Source organism: Aricia agestis, chromosome 2 (genome assembly GCF_905147365.1).
Source record: "Aricia agestis chromosome 2, ilAriAges1.1, whole genome shotgun sequence".
In the NCBI taxonomy this organism is placed as follows: domain Eukaryota; kingdom Metazoa; phylum Arthropoda; class Insecta; order Lepidoptera; family Lycaenidae; genus Aricia; species Aricia agestis.
In genome coordinates this window covers 7,635,335-7,656,190 of record NC_056407.1, presented here as the reverse complement: position 1 = coordinate 7,656,190, position 20,856 = coordinate 7,635,335, and the positions used below count along the sequence as shown (strand labels likewise).

Genomic DNA, 20,856 nt, shown 5'->3' with positions numbered 1-20,856 from the left:
GAAATGTCTTTAAATGGTGATCTAAGCGGTCGTTAAAAAGTATTTCCAATAAAATATCACAATGGGCATTGTCCAAAAAAATCACATGTACTTTTTATATTTTTTTCGTTAAAATAGGGTATTTTAAGAATATAAATTAAATAATTTTGAAATTCATTGGCTAGTTTTTTCTCAATAAATTTTTAAAGTTTCGCTCTGACGTCATCAATCTTCCTTTCAATCTTATTTATAATGGCTGGTTCGTCAAATGCAAGTTCTCATTATGTGAAAGCTGATACGAGAAGCTTACCAAAAGTTCGAAACGTAATGTTGGTCGAATTTATTGCTAATTTAACGCCATTGAAGGTCAAACAAAGGTAAACATATTTGTTCAAAAATATAAGTAACTAATGGGTATTTTTTCGTTTATATACAGAAAAACGATCACTGACCTTATTCCTCGAAATGTTTTTGTAATGAGCAAAATTAAAAAAAATGGACAATCCCCATTATTATTATATAGAAAAGGTTATCAGCTTAACGCACTTATGGACATACTTACCAAAGATAAAAATGTATACCTACTTAGTACTATTTGGCATATCTAGTTATAATAATTTGTATCCTGTAAGGAATAGTCTTTCAAAAAAGTGAAGAAATTAAAAAGTGGCAACATTGTAGTGTCATTCTTTTTTTCTGATTGATTTGAAAGGGATGACACTACGATGTTGCCACTTTTTTGTCTTCACTTTTTTGACAGACTATAAATGATGCGTGATATCAGTGTTGCCATATATACAGATTTCTCCGTATTTATACAGATTTTTGGTGAGTAATACAGATAAGTACTGGATACAGATATTTATACAGAATTACAGAATTTTGTAAATATGATTAATTTTGTAAAAATTCAACAACGAAACAGGCTAAATTCTGTTGTGTAATTCTAGACCATTGAAGGTCTTTTGCATACAAAGTAACTGATTGGTGCGAAACAATGCTATAATCTAGAGGTTGATGAGCAGTTGCTGTCGAAATTTAAGAAAAAATTTAATGAAAATAATATTTCTATCTTATTGCTATGTTTTTTTTATTATGTTAAGGGCCTGTTTAACCACTTCCTGATAAGTGCCGGATACTTAACTTTCTTGACATGTCAGTATGGAGAATCTGTCAAAAAAGTTGTGGATAGCCTATCCGCCGGTACGTTAATCAGGAAGAGGTGAAACAGGCCCTTAGTATGTTTAATTTTTTCTATTAGATTTTAAATTTTTATAAATAAAAAGTTACCAATTTATGTAAGAGGATATTTTTATTTATTGTACGATTATCACGCCAAACATATCCCTTTTTTCATAAAAAAGCGTGGATAGTGATTAAGATGTATTTTTTTTTGTTGACTTTAATACAGATTTTATACAGAAAATTGAGACAATATGACATACAGATTTTATACAGATTATAGCAGTTCCCACTACAGATAAAAGGTTGAAACCATCTGGCAACACTGCGTGATATAGTATTTGGATTAAAAAAATACTTGTTAATATGAATATTTTAAAAAGGTCACACATACGTACAAATTAGTTCTCAGATTAATAATGATGTCTATTTAAAAATATCAAAATGTAGAAGCTAGATTATAATTTCCATTTGCATTTGCTACTATTGTGTTATTTAAAGCGTGTCATTGAATGTTCTTGATAGTCTGTATCTATAACACATAGGTTCTGTAAATTGTAAAATACTTTGTTACACAAAATACATAATATTATTGTTTTGTCTACCGAATCGACTGTTTATTAATCCTTTCTTGCCGTCTCTTTTCCTCTCTGTCACGTTGCAATTCCGACTTTTATTTTCCGACGTTGATACGACTAATGAACAATAAAAATAATATTGTAAGTACACATAACGAAGAGTCTAGTTTAATGACCAGACACTGTATAAAGATTGGGCGGTTTAACTAACAGAAACAACACAAAATAAGATCAACATTTTATTAATTACAAGTTCAAATGTACATTTATATAATTTTAAATCACAATAGTGGGCGCGAGGCCAATTAGGTATCTGGCCTCAACCAGACAGTCCAGCGTTGGGGCACACTAGTGTCATAACCCAAACATATCACACACACCACCAACAAATAACGGTGATTAGGACAGGTTTTTTTAAAAATAACAAATAAACGGGAGGGTTTTAACAAAGGTACCATCAGGAAATTGATTCATAGATGGTGGACCTAGACCTACGCTTTGGTTGGGTTGTGCCAAAATAGTGTTTCAAGTCTGGTATTCTGTCGGCTGGGTTAGACATAACTCGACCAAATTATAGATATAGATCATCAGTAATCAATTTTCTGATAGTAGGTACACATTTATGACAGTTTAAAGTGGAGTTAGCGCTCTTACAGACGAACGGCACTTGTCGACCGCAGCGGTCTACATTAGTCCTGCCGTCGATGCGTGCCGTCGACAAATAAGTGGGGAGCCATGCTTCGGCACGAATGGGCCGGCTCGACCGGAGAAATATCACGTTCTCACAGAAAACCGGCATGAAACAGCGCTTGCGCTGTGTTTCGCCGAGTGAGTTTACCGGAGGCCCAATCCCTTACCCTATTCCCTTCCCTACCCTACCCTATTCCCTTCCCTTCCATATCTTCCCCTATTACCCTATTCCCTCTTAAAAGGCCGGCAACGCACCTGCAGCTCTTCTGATGCTGCGAGTGTCCATGGGCGACGGATGTTGCTTTCCATCAGGTGACCCGTTTGCCCGTTTGTCCCCTTATTTCATAAATGCCGTTCGTCTGTAAGAAGCCTTATTAGTAAGTTCTGCAAATGTAAGAAACCATTACCTCTGTTCTGCTCTTTCAAGTTTCAATGCAACATTAACACAGCTAAGTTCTATTTGGTTGAATCGGAAACGAACTGTATCGCACAAGGATTTTCAGGTGGAATGTTGCATCAAAATAGCACAATATGGGTACATAGATAAAATCAGTTACAGAAAACTCCAGCAGAAAATCAATTTAAATTCTATAACGGCTTAACATTTCGGAAATTAAATATCTACTTTTCTCACATAACGCTAACTACAGAGCTGACGGACGATACAATGAACAATAAGATGTAAACATTAATGATATGTAAATAACAAATATTGTCTTCAATTCACAAGTAACACTTATTAATTAATCAGTTGATTAACTAAATGTGCCGGTCGCTGAAAGATTGAACAACAGAACAATGTTTTGTATACAATAGATAAGAATTGGCGTCTATCTAACGTGGATATTGGATAATTAATCAATACGTAAGTATTATTTATATCACTGATTTTTATAAAAAACCTGCATAATTATAACTTATATATCTAGACACAGCAGCCGATTTTTAACATTTTAAAGGCTCCCGCACACAGGCGCGTTATTATCTGTCGATAATAATTAATAACGCATGCGGTATTACGATAATGCGTCCCGGTACCTTGCATACTGCAGCTGCGTTTTTATCGTCCGATATTTCTTACGAGAGAGCGCCGCACCTCGACGGCACTATTATACCATCTCTCTCAAGTACGGAAGAAAATTGCGTTATTGCGATATACTTCCATTGCGGCGTTATTATCGCAGCAGTGTGTAACTACATGACCATCCTAATTCAAAATGTACTGAAAATAGATATCGCGCGTTATTATCGACCGATAATAACGCGCCTGTGTGCGGGAGCCTTAAAGTGGGAAATTGTCGCAGCCATCTCATTATTTTAGTCAGCTAACTCGACGCCTAGGCAGTTTATGAATTTTGTATAAAGCAAATATGTTAGAAAATCAAACTCGTATCATAATCTAATCCCAACTGGATTAGATTATGATACGAGTTTGATTTTCAGTTTAGCTGGCCATTTCAACTAGATGGCTAAGACATATATGTAATTATACATTAAGCAAGCATTACCGAGGCAAGAAATCACCTATATTGGTCTAGTATTAATTTATTTTTACGTCGTACGTCAAGAATAAACGCTAATATTATGTCGTAGGCCAAGCACAAGCTCATAAAGCGAATATAATAATTCTTAGGCATTATTTTAAAACAATTGCAACTGCATACCTTTTTTGACAAAATACTTGTTAAAACAAGTTTTTTTAATATCTTGTATTTTTATCAAGCCCATCAGAATCAGTTGATATTGCTCGGCAAAATCGATCCAAATTTTTGCCAATACATGGCAGACTTTATAGAATATTACGATGATAAATGAATTATGCGCATTTAAAGCTCTAGACCTCTATTAAAATTAATGGATGAGAACTCAAACGATTTGATTATTCTACTTAATACAGAACTCTTGCAGTGCGACACAAAACAGGTGCATCTTGTGTGCTGAGAGAAAACATCTAACATCTACAAATCTACAATATACGCAGTACGAATCAACCTAGAATTACACAATTACTCTATCTAGACTTAGAGGTATCTACAGTCTATACAAGTTCATTGAACACTAACAGTAACAAAAATAGATAGGCGCATTTTTATCATCTGATAAGTATTGCCATAATTTAACAATAGTGTTGATATAGCGTTAAAAATACATAATAATTTTAAAACTATCTGGTTAAATTAGGTAGTTAACTAATTCAAAGTTGGGTCGTTTATAAGTTTTAAAAAGGACAGTCATAAGAATTTTACTTAGCACGATTTTACGTCGAAGAACGAAATTACCATTTTAATGAATGGGCTAGCCGTCTAATTGGTTTTCTAGTAACAAGGTGGCTGCATCGAACACATTTGTAAATTGAAAATTGGCAATTTAACGCCTACCTATTTTAGTGACGACTAACTGTATGGGTTTGCAAATGGTCTACAACTCAAACTTAGTTCGTGTATTATTAGACTAGCCTACAGCGGAAGTATACACGGGGTTTACACTCGAGTACTAATAATATTATACTTTTCAAACTAAAACAATAACATACCCAGATTAGTTAAGACTACTACTGAAGTAGTTTTAAATAAGTAAAGTATTGCGGTAGTTGGAACATTAAGAAAAAATTCCTCGAAAACAAACTATTCCATTTAGAATTGCGTTATGACAATTGAGTTGATAGGACTTTTAATTGCAAAATAACAAAAACATGGAATATTCGTTGAACACCTTTTAACAGAGTACATAGACCAATATTAACTTGGCATAATATGAAAGAGTATAATAATTGTATTGATATACATAATATATTTTATAGTAATGAAAGGCACTTGTACAGGATTGAATCCGACATTATATTATTATAGATCATGTCTTTATTATGGTATATATCTACGTATTTTACATTTTCAATATTTTATAAGTATTTCACTCGAACATTCAATAGATACTTGGATCTATCTTAAATTAAAAAACCGTACCTTTGATGAAAACCTCAAATGACTGCACTTATATGTGTTTCAAAAACTTAAAGGCATTTTAGATATATAATATGCATAATATGTACTCTAGTCTATATTGTACACCGCCCAACTCTTGCTTCCATGTGGGCACACAATACATCATTGTAATAAATTTCACTTACTATGGTCAATGGTCATCCTAACATTCCTAACTAAATACAGTCTTAATATAATGAGCTAAATTGAAAAGTCAATTTAACTATAGTTATGGGGGTCATCGATGCATGCGTTTGACTAGGAATATGACAGAAATTGAACATGGTACTGTTTACTATTTCAATGTTTAAATATCACTTTCCCTTAGCACATTTGCATGTGACGCGAAAGAGCTCTGCAATATTAGTTAGACCGAATGAAAGTCTAGATCTTATCCTCTAGACTCTAGAGTCTAGAGGTTAAGTTAAGCTATATGTTATCTAGCTGTTAAGCTATTTCGAGCCATGTCATGTCAACAAACAATAAGTGCTATGCTATTATGAATTATTACTAAAATATATAGAGTATTTTGATATTCTATGCTGGTGTCTTTATCGTTAATTAGTCGTTTTATCGTTTTAACATAATTATCGTATTTTATTGTTCAATTAATAAATAGAATGTGTCTCCGACCAGCAAATTGATACAATCAGTCTTGAACTTAATCAGTCATTATTACAATTTTGTCATGTTATAAAATCAATACAATTTAGTATAGTTTTGCAAAATTTATTAACTTTCTACTAACAAACTGCTGTTCCATTCGTTCGTGCATTAGTCTTACCGACATACATTATTAGTATGTCATGTATAAAAAACCTATGAAAAATGCAATAATTTACGCTTTTTTTCTCATAATATTATGCCTTGTTATAAGTCTATAAATAAACAGGCCTTTGAGAATCGTATTAAAGATAATTTGACGGAATAACTAGCCTGCAAAACTGCAAGCGATACGATACATTTTCGCACGCTTGGCTTTAATGTAACTTACTGCAGTTTTATTAAAAAAGTTTTACCTTACATGGCGGTGATTCGCAGTGGTGTAATGACGGGTCAAAGCCGATGTGGTCGGTGAGCCAGGCGGCAGTTCTCGATGAATAGATCCTTCACAATAAGATCCGTGGCGGCGAGTCGCGCGTGTAGACGCTGCGCCGCACGCTCCGCCCGCACCGCGCGCGCACGCAACGCCCACCCGCAAGCGCCCGCACACTGGCAACCCGCTATCGTCTGAAAAAAAAGAAAAATATATATTATGCATGCGTAACTACTAAATGTTTCTTAAAAAACTATCTTCTATCCTTTTCTGGCTATCAGTATTTTAATTTTATTTACCATACAAAAATTTTGTAAAATGTATTTTGTAACAAAATACACAATTCAAAACGTACAGCCATACTTTGGCGTTTATAACATTAGCACACATTAGTAAGTATTTTTGTTATAGTATGTTGCCATTTTGTAACTTTTACGTTATATTAACCTTAAAAATTTAAATCTACATTCAATTTATAAAGGCCTGTACAAACCTGCTGCGTATCTTGTGCCTGACGGCGCAGCTGTCCCTCTAGCTCCGCGCACCGCAACATTGGCGGGCGCGGCGTCGGCGCGGGGCGCACGGGCGCAGGCGCAGGCCGGCTAGATAACGACCGCTCTAGTTCCTCTACTTTACTCTTCAGTGCTTTGAGCTCTTCGTCCTAAAAATTTAAAAATCTAATTTGTTAATATGCTTTTGTTATTCAATGAAATAATGCCATTTTCATGTAAGAGCGATCTTGCTCCGTTGCGTTGCGGTGCCTCGCTTCAACATTAACCAAATTATTAAGTAATCTGAGACTTAAATATTTTGTGAGATAATACAAAGTTTGTCCTACATACATAATACGCTATATGTGTAGACAACGTAAGAAGTCGCCTTCGTAACTTTCAAAGTGAAAGGTTAGATAATATTGTATCGCGCATCAATGTGGGGATGTGGCAAACAATTTAACGTGGAAGAGCCATGCCTCGGCACGAATGGGCCGGCTCGACCGGAGAAATACAACGGGTGCACAGAAAACCGGCGTGAAACAGCGCTTGCGCTGTGTTTCGCCGAGTGATTGAGTTTTCCGATGGCCCAATCCCCTACCCTTTTCCCTTCCCTACCCTCCCCTATCTCCTTCCCTACCCTCCCCTATTCCCTCTTAAAAGGCCGACAACGCACCTGCAGCTCTTCTGATGCTGCAAGTGATTACATAAAAAAAATGCGTTATTCTGTTTCGACGCTACGCACCAAATCAATGTAGCCTCAGTCTAATAATAGAGTGAGATAATCACACTATGTATCTGCTATCAGAGAAGTTGATTTCTAGGCAGATAGTGGTCTTAAGTAATTTGGTCGCGTTAAGTCAAACCCATCCGACCGTTCACTGCTAACATTGATTTGACATAAGCTGACCACATGACGTAGGTTCATCAACTGCCTAGGACCTCAACTTCTCTGAATATACACTGACCTTGGCGGCGACTTCAGCGTCGCGTTCAGCCCTGTAGTCGGCTACCTCCTGCTCGAGCTGAGCCACCTGCAGCTCCAGGTTAGCTCGCTCGTCGATGGGGGGCAGTCGCGCGAACTGATGCTCGTAGTCAGCGATCTCCCGACACAGCTCTGCCAGACGTTCGTCGCCAGCTTTCTGCTCCTCCGCGTGTGCGGCTCGCTCCTCTTCTATCTTGTTACTCCAATACTCCTCACATTTCTCGTACTCTGTCCTCATTTGTTCCAGGCTCGTCTCGAGTTCTCTGAAAAATTATGGTGGCTACATGAATAAAGTTGTCAAAAAATAATGTATAAAAATATAGTAATTTAAATTAATGAAATGTGAACATAATCAGGAAATTACCTGATCACAGCTGTTAAGTTCTGTTTTTCAATTTCATGCTGCTGAGAAAGCTCAGGTAAATTATTTTTCACTGTATCTTCTGTTTCTGCTGATTCAGTCTGTAGAGCTACTTCTGTCCTTGTATTAATTTTCTCGGTAGTTAACCATTCAGAAACTGGTTTCTTACTCAACTCCCTGAGCGTATCAAGGAGATTTCTAATACTGTTATTTCTTAGGACACAAAAATGACATGATCCATTCCTTAACAAGGGTATTTTGTGTATACTCTCAACAGTGTCAAGCAGCTTGGTTATTAATGTACTGGGGTCAAATACCTGGTCGATAGCAAATTGTACAGGGTTGTTAACCTAAAAAATAAAACAATTATCATATAAGATTTTTGATTTGTGGAATGGAAAATAACTTTGATAAAAAATATAACCACCCACCTCCATATCAATAGAGTTCTTTGGTGAAACTGGAATATCATTTAGACCTGATTCGTCCAGCCATGATGTTGAGACAATTCCACATCCACTATTCTTTATTTTACTTGGGTTTTCCAACTCTGCGTTCAACTCATCATTGATATCACGCAGCCTTTGGTTTTCTAGCCTTAATTCATGTAAGCGGATTGCTAGTTCTTCTGACGATGCTCGTTCGCGTTCTACTGCTGCTGCCCCATTTTCTTCAGCTTGCCGTATATCTGCCACTAAACGAGTTTTATCCTTTTCGGCTTGATTTGCACGAGATTCAGCAACTCTTACCTTTTCCTGGATTAAAAAAATAAACAAAGTAATTAGTCTAAGATGACATAATATGTACTGCAGATACATGTGAGTTATTGCATACAATTCGTGTGATTAGTGTGTTAATAATGCCTTACCTGTAGTTGTTCATTGCGGCTATGTAGATTTTCTATTTCCATTTGCAACCGTGATTCTATTTCAGTATGTTTTGCTAGTTCTTCACCAAAGGCTTTTTTTGCTGATGCTGCCTTTTCCTTTTCAGAGGAAACCTCTAAAGACAACATTTTAATTGCTTCAGCATGTTTTGCTTCCATCAATTTTAAATTTGTTTTGAGCTCCTCCTCTATACGAGCATGGTTTTCATCAACATCCTGTGCCAGCATTCTAGCTCTCCTGTTAGCTTCACCCAAGTCTATATGGAGTTTGTCTCTTTCAGCTTTGACGATTCCGTATTGTTGCCTAATAATATCCAAGCGAAGGCAGGCAAGGCTGTTTGCTGCTGCAAGTAAAATTGAATGTGCATTTTGCATATCAGAAGATATGTTCAGAGCACGCAGTTCATGATCAAGAGCTTGTTCTAACTCGCCTGGCTGAACCGCAGTAGCTACAAAGCCGAGCTCGAATAGCAATCTTCTTGGCTTCTGTACTCCAGCCTGTTCCCAGGCCTCTACAATAGTATCGACTGGTATTAAACTGCCATCAGTATTACACGTGTCCATTTCATTTTCATTAAGTGAAACAATTGATGTTGTTAGACTTGAATTTAGCTTGTCAAAGAATTCTCCAATTGTCAATTCGTCAGTAGAAGATGATTCAAATATGCGGTCAATTAAATTCTGCTCTACACTGCTCATATTTAGTCTGTGACACAGAGATAGCGCATGTTGCCTATCTACTCTTTTATTATGGTCAAGATCTAGTGTTTCTTCATTTAAATAGCAACTGGTTCTGTTCTCCATGGCAGAAGAACTTCGTTTACATTTCATGCGTTGTTTTGTTCGTTCGCAAAGTCTGGATTCTGAGGAACCTCTGTGCCGGGGTGAATCCTCGGAAGTGGTACGTTGTGGTCGAGATTTTCGACCGTATTTTTTTGACCCAAAGACAAACTTTGGTGCTACTTCTCGGCCGGACGAATCTTCGTCGCTGTGGGTGGGTGATACTTGGCTTGAATTTGCAGACGTTATGTTTGTTGATGATTCAAATTGATCTGATTTTGATGGGGTTTCGTTGCCAAGAACGGTCAGCAGTCCGTTCCGAAATTGAGCGAAAGTTACTCGATCTGTCTTTTTCTCAAATAGCGAGTCGACTAAGGTGGTACCACGGTTTTCAAGCTGCAACGTATCACAAAGTTCAAGAACAGCTGACCTGTCTAAGGCTTCATCATTATCTACGTCGAAAGTTTTAAACACACTATAAAGCTGTTTCTCATATTGATTCATTGATGCACCATCCATTTCGTGAGAGTAAATTACATTTGTCATACAACTATTAAAAATAATATTTGAATTTACATCTCGAAAAAGCTAAATATAATGAAATTAAAAGTTTTATAAATAATATGTTTCTAAAATCTAAATTCCAGCCTCGAACACACAAGAAGACATAATTTGACGTTTAAAATGTGAATGTCAATGTCACAAGACAGTTACATTTTTTTGACCAAGTTACAAAACAAATGGAATCGGGATGGGTATTTCAAAGTCTGCCAAAAAAGTGAAGAAATTAAAAAGTGGCAACATCGTAGTGTCAGATCCATTGACTTTTATAAGTGGACGCGGCATAATGGTCTCTACCCATGATAGACATAATATATACTGTCGTATAGGTTTATGTCTCTACCAAATCAAAATACCGTGGCCGGTCCGCCATTTTATGTTCCGGTTCTCCGAGGTACATAAACTGTCAAAGTGTCGTAATATAGGGATGTCGAAATTGAAATAAAATATCGATACATCGATATTTGAAAAAATATCAATATCGGTCTCGATATATCGCGAAAAAAATATCGATATATCGGTCAAATTTTTCGACCAATTTGCTTTTTTTTAAATTAATTTATAGTCCGTCAAAAAAGTGAAGAAATTTAAAAAAGTTTGTCCTTGGATCGGTACGTTTATATTTTTACTAAAATGTTTGTTATTTTACCGATTGCTTGACTTCGTATGTGCTAATTTAGTTAATATACGTGGGAGAGCCATGCTTCGGCGCGAATGGGCCAACTCGACCGGAGAAATACCACGTTCTCACAGAAAACCGGCGTGAAACAGCGCTTGCACTGTGTTTCGCCGAGTGAGTGAGTTTACCGGAGGTCCAATCCCCTACCCTATTCCGTTCCCTACCCTCCCCTATTCCCTTCCCTTCCCTACCCTCCCCTATTACCCTATTCCCTCTTAAAAGGCCGGCAACGCACTTGCAGATCTTTTGATCCTGCGAGTGTCCATGGGCGACGAAAGTTGCTTTCCATCAGGTCACCCGTTTGCTGGTTTGCCCCCTTATTTCATAAAAAAAAAATTAGACAGTAAATAAGATTTGCGATAGAATAGTAATATAACATGGCTTGATTTTCGATATTATTTAATCAACATAGAAATTAGTAGATTTGACGTTTAGTGATGTACTTTTTTATCGAATTTAAAAAATATAGGGTGAAGAATCTGATCATTTATTTAAAAGATTTTAACCTTAATAGCTCACTTATAACATCTTAGTTATCGATATCCTCGACAAATATCAACCGAGTGTCCTATCACTATAGGCCGCTGTTTGCGTGTTTTGGCTGGCTTGGTTTGGCCTTTTATTTGGGCAGTGAAGAAATACAGCTGGCTCGACTTCTTGCGTATATTATTACAAATTTTTACAATTGTAGTTAGCGATTTTTAATGAAAATGTAAAGGGGTTACAATGCGTAATTAACGATGGAGAATTCAGAATCGAATGTAGGTGCGTATGAGGGGTTCTCACGGAAGCTTCGACCGCGTATCACGTCATCGTCGGCCAATCGCTGCAATTATCGCGTGATGGACGACCAATGGGCTGCTACAGGTATAATACGTCAGCTGGACCAGGATAGCAGATATATCTTGTGCGTGAACAGCCGCCATGTTTAGTTCTTGGCAATATGGCGCCGGCCACACTTTTTTGTAGTTATGTCGCTTCCATCTGTTTCCTTATTCATTGCTTTCAAATCAATCTGAAAAAGGGGATGACACTACGATGTTGCCACTTTTAAATTTCTGCACTTTTATGCCAGACTATACCTAGCGATCCAAAATATACCAACGGCTTGTATATAGTTTCTTTATTTTATCAAACGTAATTTTTACAACTTTTTATCAAAGATAAACGGCTAAAAAACTGCTTATCAATAATTTCTTTATACGATTACGATTGCGATAAAGTAGGTTCAAAATTGATGAAAACTATCCTTTTGACTTCTGAGTAATGGCGATACAGCTGTAAGAGATTAGACGTGGGGTAAAAATATATCAGTCATTACAATTTCAATTATCAAATCAATCAGTAGTGGGACACTTAATATGCCAGACTATTAATATAATATCATATTCGCATACTATAATACTGTACCATAAAGTTAATATATCTAGCGAAATAGAAAAACAAAAGCCTGAGCAAGCGAGATGTCACTATCAATAAAAAAGAGTTCTGCTGTCATGTATCACAATTCACACGTCTCTTTTTACCACAAAAGAGACGTGTGATACATGATCTGCAGGGCTAAAATGGTCACATTTAGCAATTCCTCTCAATCAATTCAGCAAATGAATTGTCAAAACTGTCAAACTGACATCAGTAAAACAAAAATCAGTACGAATTACTAAATATGAATTGCAAGCAGATTTGCATTTTGTGATTTTTAGAATGAATCATAACATGATTCATAATATGATTCCTCAAAGCGATCATTTTAGCCCCGCTGAACTCTTTTTTTGACGTCCAGTTGGCACTTATCGGCACGTTGACAATTTAATCTCAGAATTCATATTCAATCATGCTCGTGTAAGTGTATACGTACACAATTTTTTACACACATTGTAACCGAATTTGAGTTTCGTTTGACAGCTCGAGATTGTTGCTTTATTCCGCTAGGTACACCGTACAGTCTGTCAAGAAAGTGAAGAAATTAAAAAGCGGCAACATCGTAGTGTCATCCCTTTCAAATCAATCTAGAAAAAAGGTATGACAATACGATGTTGCCACTTTTTAATTTCTTCACTTTCTTGACAGACTTTACCTAGGTACACTTTGAACGTGGGTGACATTGACGGTAAGTATTGAGCGCTGCTGGTAAAGGAGAACTGGCAAACACATGTCAAAAATGACGTTTTTCTATGATAGAAGCGTTTAGTTCCTTTTCTCGCCACGTTCAAATAAAGCCTTGTCGAACTGTATATTAACTAAACTTTATGTACTGTAAGGGGGATATTAGATTATCATATATATTGGATCCGAGATCATTGAGTCAATGATATTGGATAATGTAATATAGACATTTGATTCATTTCTTCCTTGATCATAGATTTTTAACATTTGCTGAGAGATTAGATCCAATACGGTCATAGAAATAGGTGTTGCCAGTTATTTAATATAAAAAAGAGTTTTTAATTTCTTGTTCGTTAATGTGTTTCAAATAATGTAATGTAATTATTTTTCTAATTATATACTTGGATAATCTTGCTGAAATAACAAAAAACAAGCCATATTAAAAATGACGATGTCTTTTGACACATCGAATTCTCTGAGATCTAGTAACCCTAACGTCAATACCAGTCAGCATTAGCGCTCTCCATTGGCTATTGAAACCACATATGACGTAAAATAGGATCAATGAAATATGATATATAATAAGCAGATATGATTAAATGATCATATATATTGGATCCTATATATGATCATAGAAATGATCCAATATAAATGATAATGAATACCCCCTACTCGGCGAAACATGGCGGTTATAGCGGTCATTGACTTCCTGTCAAGAAATTGTCATATAAACCGCGATTGACAATGAAGTGTCAGATGTTGTCAATCGCGGCTTTGTATAGAAAATTACAAGTTTTTGACAGGGAGGCAATGACCGCTACCAACATGTTTCGCCGAGACCCGAGTACAATATCTAAGGTATATTAACTTTATGTTTTGGACGTAAAAAATTTAGTAAAAAAAACTAAGTGTCAAGTTACTCTTTTTTTTTTTTTGACATTGACATTAGCAATGTCAAATTTGTGTCAAGTGTCAAAGGGTCAAATTCAAATTAAGTTTTTATTTTACTTTAGATAGGTAGTGTCTAGCAAATATATACTAGTAATCTGTGGTGTCTAGTGATTTAAATGTTTCTTTATTTTAATTTACCCATATATTATTTCCGAGTGTGACTTAAGAAGAATAAGAAAATCGTTAAACTTTCTGGTCAAGTTAATATTCTCAGTACTAAAATGAAAAAACCAAGACCAATTACTTTACTTGATGTGCAAACACTTTGTAGGCGAGGACTATTAATTACTGTACTACTGGTATCTGTTACATTGATTGTTTTCTTTGTTATTATTGAATTCAGTGAATCTTTAGCATTAAAAGATAATGCCGTGAAATTTACCAACACAGTTAAAAACACCAATTTTGACCAATCTGAAAAGGTAGTTTCTTGCTACTATAACACCCCGAATAATCAAAATCTGACCCAGTTGCTGCCACTAGATATTAATCCACTCCTATGTACACATATAAATATCGCATTTGCACAAGTGAGAAACAAAGTAATTTTTATGGAAGAATATCAATATGGAACTGTATTAGAATTAGTAAAGTTAAAAAAGCAAAACCCAAATTTGAAGTTATTGCTTTCGGTTGGTGGATCAGGCAATCGTGATGGGTTTTCAGATATGGTGATAGATCATGCATCTAGAAAAAGCTTTATAAAGTCTATAAAATATGTTTTAAGAAACTATTCTCTGGATGGTGTAGATTTGGACTGGGAATTTCCAGGAGTTAGAGGAAATACTGAAGTTGGTACTAACATGCTTAACTACAATAAAAGAGAAAGGCAGCATTTTTCACAGTTGCTTAGAGAAATCAGGATGGAATATTATAGAGAAAAAAGACATTATTTACTCACTGTGGCAGTAGCTGCTCAACAGATTATTGTTGATGCTGCCTATGACGTGGACCAAATAAACATGTATGTGGACTATGTCAACTTAATGACATATGACTACCACTACTACACCAGCTTTACACCATTCACTGGTCTCAACTCACCCTTATACCCCAGACCATCGGAACAACTTTATATGGGAACTCTCAATATTAACTATACTGTTGCAATGTATTTGAATAAAGGCCTAGATGCAAGCAAAATTGTTTTGGGAATACCAACATATGGTCACACATTTACCCTGGTAAATGAAAATAATAGAAATATCGGAAGTCCAGCATCGGGATATGGAGCTTTAGGTAATCTGGGTTTCGTTAACTATCCAGAGGTTTGTGAATTTATACAAATACACAATATGTCTATTAATGTCGACAGTAATGCTAAAGTGCCTTATGTATATAAAAATTCAGAATGGGTGTCATACGACAGCCCCGAGAGTGTGGTGGAGAAAGCCAAGTTCATTAAAGACAACAAACTGAGAGGAGCCATGATATACTCTTTAAATGCAGACGACTATGAAGGCAGATGCAAGCACTTGCAAGGCAACATAAGATTTCCCTTAACAATGTTTATAAAGAACACACTATGATGAGCAGAATAATGTCCAAGTAACATGAGATAATAAAGCAAAATATAGTTACCTTCATTTTCCGCGCGACGTACGTGATTTTAAACATGGTACAGGATTTCATCGTCACAGCCTGGTCAGCGCGATTAGGTCTGGCAAGACGGACATCGCGGCGCGGGCGTCTGTCGCCTACGCTAAAGTTTTACGTCAGGGTTCAAGGTGTCTACATTTTGTGCCCACTTGTTTAAACTCGAGCTTTATTCCTTGCTCAACTACTGCAGAGAACACCAGCAAATTCGTACTAAACTCGTCGATGCATCGAATCGCGCAAACGGCGACGGACGTTTGCTTCATACTGCGTGTTTCTCCATTCCACACGCTCCGCATTAATTAACTATCATACTTTTACTAATAAAAAGTATCTGAAACGGTACAAGTTCAGTGGGGGTTTCCACTCGACCGAGTATCCACCAACACCGCGGCCAGTACAAATAACTGAACTCATTTAAACAGTTTCATCATGTGTGTAAATAACTTTATTTAATTACATTCCTAACCATGTTTCTGTTTGGAAGTTACTTGGTGCCATATTTCTCTATTCAAAAACCAGGCGCAAATGCGTGGGCTCCAATGACAATAAAATTACGCAAATATGTTACCGAGAGCCACGGCTGTGAATATGTAAACATTATGTTACAAGTTGTTCGGGTGAACACCGTTATCCTTAAAACCATCCATCGTCATACCTATACAAATTGCCGATCCGGGCAATTTGTATGGGTATGAAGACGGCATTTTTTTTAGGGTTCCGTACCCAACATAAAGGTAATATACCTAGCGGAATAGAGCAACAAAGGCCTGAGCAAGCGAGATGTCACTATCAGTAACACTGCGTGGTAAAAAGAGACGTGTGATACATGACAGCAGCACTCTTTTTTTAACGTCCAGTCGGCACGTGCCGCACGTTGACAATTTAATCTCATGTTCAATCATGCTTGTGTAAGTGTATACGTACACATATTTTTACACACAGATGAAACCAATTTCGGTTTCGTTTGACAGCTCGAGATTGTTGCTCTATTCCACTAGGTATAATAACTTTATGGTACCCAAAGGGTAAAAACGGGACCCTATTACTAAGACTTCGATGTCTGTCTGTCTCCAGGCTGTATCTCAAGAAACGCTATAGCCTATAGCTGCACTCTGAAATTTTCACAGATTGTGTTTATCTTTTGTCGCTCGCGCTTTAACAACAAAATATAAGTACTTACTAACAAAAAAATAAAATAAATATTTAAGGGCGGCTCCCATACAATAAACGTGGTTGTTTTAACCTCTTAAATTCGTAATCAATAATGGTAGCAGGACTTGAAATACTCACAATATTCATAATTATTAATTTAAATATATTTTGTAATTTAATAAAATATAGTAACGCAATTGAAATGGTCCAAAAGAAATATCTCCGCTCAATGCAATATAGATGTTGTCATTCCCGAAAACCTTACAATATTCTGTTAATGACACACAACCTTCTCCCACTAACATCTAGGCCAGTGGTTCCCAATTAGTTTTTGCTGCGTACCACTTCAAAAAAGACCTCAAACCTGCGTACCCCTTATTGTAGCAATCACACTAATCTTAATATATATATTTCTTGTGTGCGTGTGTATGTGACTGAACTCCTCCTAAACGACTGGACCAATTTTGATGAAATTTTTTGTGTGTGTTCGTGGAGATTCGAGAATGGTTTAGATTTACAGTTTGGTCTACTGGAAAATGTTTTTTCAATTAATTTCTTATTTATAAGGAGTTGTTGATTTTGGAATGTTTTACATTAGATCCGGCGGACGGCGCTATCATCGCATTCAATATTATTCTATTTCAATTTTAGTTTGTCCTGACAGATGGTGCTACGATTAATTTGAAAAATTTTTTGTTATTCAATTCATGTGCTGATTAAAATATTAAATGTAATTATTTTTTTAAAGAGTTTTGAAGTGTGTATAAATAATTTTGTGAATTCAGATGTTTTTTTAATTAATTTTTATTTGTAAGGAGTTTTTGATTTTGGAATGTTTTACATCAGATTCGACGGATGGCGCTTACTCCGCCATTTGTTAACCGATTTTCAAAATTTTTCTTTTGGTATATAGGGTATCATCTCAATTTAGTATTATATTCACAAAAGTGGTGATCTGATGAAGGATCCATAAGTAATGAGGGAACTCCTCAATATTTATAGGAAAACATGTGGTGACTTCGGTTTCGTGAGAAGTATTCTAAGCATATGCTACCAACAAGTAAGATTTTGCACCGAGGTATACCTGGTATACCGTGGTTCGGAAGGTGCTGAGAGAACTCCTGATTCTTTATAGATACAAGTTTGGGAGTTTTGGCGTTGTATTAAGAACGGAAAGCATATGCTACTATGCAAATTACATTCATCATCATCATCACTACCATATTATACTATGGATCGTCCCAATATTATTATAAACCTGAAGAGTATGTTTGCTTGAACGCGCTAATCTCAGGAACTACAGGTCCGATTTAAAAACTTATTTAAGTGTTAGATAGCTCATTTATCGAGTAAGGCTATAGGCTATATCTCTATCTTAGCGTGATAATTCACGCTAAGACTAATTCGACCGAAGAAACTCAGGAAAATGTGGGGAAAACGGGGGAAATATTACAAAGGGTTTATCTCACGAACTACTAGAGCAATTTTTATGGCAATATTTGGCACAGATATAGAGTAGACCACGTGAAGGAAGTAGGGGCATAAGCTATTTTTTATGGGAAAATGTACGGTTTCCGTAAAATTCCTAATTTACGCGGGCGAAGCCGCGCGGGACATCTAGTAATATTATAAATGCGAAAGTTTGTGAGTGTGTGTATGTTCGTTACTTTTTCATTCTCAAACGCCTGGACCAATTTTGATGAAATTACCAATACAGGTAGTAAGTTGACACCCTGGATTAACATCCGGAAATTGTTCTTGTTTTTACTGATAGCCGCACGTACCCCTTGATGCAATTTCACGTACCCCTGGGGGTACGCGTACCACTAATTGGGAAACACTGATCTAGGCGAATCCAACTTGAGATGATGCTACTTTTTGACCTTTGCTATAATCGTTATGATTGCATTTCCCTAAATAATAAAATATGTTATAGGACACCTCTCACTACTCATTCTCGTAGGCCACATCAAACATTCTCTACTGCAGTTTGTCGTACCAATATTGGTAAGCCAATGATATTCTATGTTACTAATATTTTAGAAACTCATTGTGGTAAGCGTTCACCACTTTATAGACTTGCTGACACATATAATAAAAGCTTTGTATCTGTTGATATTTTTGACTTGTTTTTAACAATAAGATAGCAAAATATAAAAAAGAGATCTCTAAACTATTGCAAAAAAAAACCCTAATCTCCCTCAATTTCTATCTGAATTTCGTTGGCAATACATGATATTATTATTTTTATTATTATTATTTTTTTACTTTCTTTCTCTTCTCTTTTTAAGGATGTATTCTTTTTTTTTATCTTTTTATCTTACAGAGGCTTTTAACACTCAGTGTTAATGTCAGCCATTAAGGATGTATATAAGGTCAAATTGCGTAGGTAAGTACTACATCCAATTAAATTATGAAAGTACTAAATATGTAAAAAATTGGACACCCAGACACTTATTATTCATTATAATGATTTTTTATAATAGATTTTTAATGAACTATTCGATATTTAATTATTATTGAAAATTTTTTGTTGTAATTTGACTACCGCAAATGGCGGCCATGAAAGCTCGACAAAGTTATAAATGAAGGTGGCGAAAAAAGGAACTAACGCTGCCACATACAAAAACGACATATTTAACAGTTCTTCTTTACCAGCAGCGCCCCCGCTCAAGTTCATATAAAGTCTTGTCGCACTCTTCGAAGGATAATTTTCATAAATTTCAATTTGTAATATTTCCCCAGAATTACCGGTGAACCCACTTTTTTTTGGGCTTAAAAAATCGCAAATCGTACAAAGAAATTGATAAGCAGTTTTTAGATGTTTATCTTTGATACAAAGTTACCAATTCTGACGAATTCTCAAAAATTGTAACACTTCCGAGTTTCCGACATACATTACGTATGATAAATGGAAATTTTAAAATGAATTATTTCACGTAACTTGTCGGTAAGGTATTGATTTTTTGGTATCAATCGATGCAGGATGTTATATTCTACTATATATTTCGAATTTAGGTCAGAATCTTTGAATTTATAAATGTTATATACATCCTAGTCGTGTTCGTTTTGTTTTTCGATATACGCGTGCTTCCGCGCATGCGTAACAATAGAAATTGACATCAGTCATATTTTTACACATGACACTGAATAGTGCATAGCAAAGCGCTGCGCATGTGCAAGAGAAACGAAACGAATACGACTACTTACTACTTACTATTTACTGTAATATTAGTTTTACTTTGATATTTATCTTACAAGTATAGGCTTAACTACCTAGTACAGTAATTTAGACACTATGTACGTATCGTTTAATTCTTCAAATCTACAAATCAGAAATCATATTTTGTATTACGATTTGTATGGATATGTTATCTATAGTTTATCTTCCTATTTATTGTATATTTTGTCTACATCTGCCCCTTTACTGAGTGCATTGTTGGTACCACAGTTAATAAGATTGATTTGTAATACTCTTTTAAGGAATATGTACTTTGGTTACTGTTTGTTGACTCTAATAAATAAAAAAATAATAATAATAATAAAAATTAAATAAAATCAATAATTAAGGGGGGCTCCCATACAAAAAACTACATTTTTTACCTATTTTGCTCTATAATGGTACGGAACCCTTCGTGTGCGAGTCCAACTCGCACTTGGCCGATTATTTTGAGTTCCCAGCATTGTTCTCATAAAAAAAGTTGTTCATTTTGGCTGGTTCATTTGATGGTTTTAAGCAATGATATTCTATGTTACTAATTGGTTTTAAGGATAAAATTGTTCACCCTAACAACCTGTATAATATTATGTAATTATGTAAGTACTTAGGTATTAAGTATAAATTATTTTTATTTGATTT

At 35.7% G+C, this 20,856-nt stretch overlaps 2 protein-coding genes across 2 annotated transcripts; one reads left to right on the top strand and one right to left on the bottom strand.

Annotated features, from left to right (window-relative positions):
• Positions 1-3,835: 3,835 nt before the first annotated feature.
• LOC121739886 (blastoderm-specific protein 25D) lies at positions 3,836-10,548 on the bottom strand. Its single transcript, XM_042132478.1, has 6 exons — positions 9,152-10,548; positions 8,715-9,038; positions 8,287-8,633; positions 7,906-8,185; positions 6,940-7,107; positions 3,836-6,640 (listed from the first exon to the last, which is right to left on the bottom strand). The coding sequence occupies exons 1-6, from the start codon at positions 10,493-10,495 to the stop codon at positions 6,467-6,469; spliced, it is 2,637 nt and encodes an 878-aa protein (XP_041988412.1). The 5' UTR covers positions 10,496-10,548; the 3' UTR covers positions 3,836-6,466.
• A 3,792-nt stretch (positions 10,549-14,340) lies between these two features.
• Positions 14,341-16,489, top strand: LOC121739888 (chitotriosidase-1). Its single transcript, XM_042132482.1, has one exon. It carries the CDS (start codon positions 14,468-14,470, stop codon positions 15,773-15,775), a length of 1,308 nt encoding a protein of 435 aa, XP_041988416.1. The 5' UTR covers positions 14,341-14,467; the 3' UTR covers positions 15,776-16,489.
• The last annotated feature ends 4,367 nt before the right edge of the window (positions 16,490-20,856 follow it).

What these genes read in the sequence shown, in the direction of transcription:
- LOC121739886 (XM_042132478.1), bottom strand. Translation starts at nt 10,495, where the DNA reads ATGACAAATGTAATTTACTCTCACGAAATGGATGGTGCATCAATGAAT. An exon ending in AGAACTCTATTGATATGGAG is followed by an intron (nt 8,634 to 8,714) that starts GTGGGTGGTTAT and finishes TTTATTTTTTAG; the next exon opens with GTTAACAACCCTGTACAATT. An exon ending in ACGCTGAAGTCGCCGCCAAG is followed by an intron (nt 7,108 to 7,905) that starts GTCAGTGTATAT and finishes TTAAATTTTTAG; the next exon opens with GACGAAGAGCTCAAAGCACT.
- LOC121739888 (XM_042132482.1), top strand. Translation starts at nt 14,468, where the DNA reads ATGAAAAAACCAAGACCAATTACTTTACTTGATGTGCAAACACTTTGT.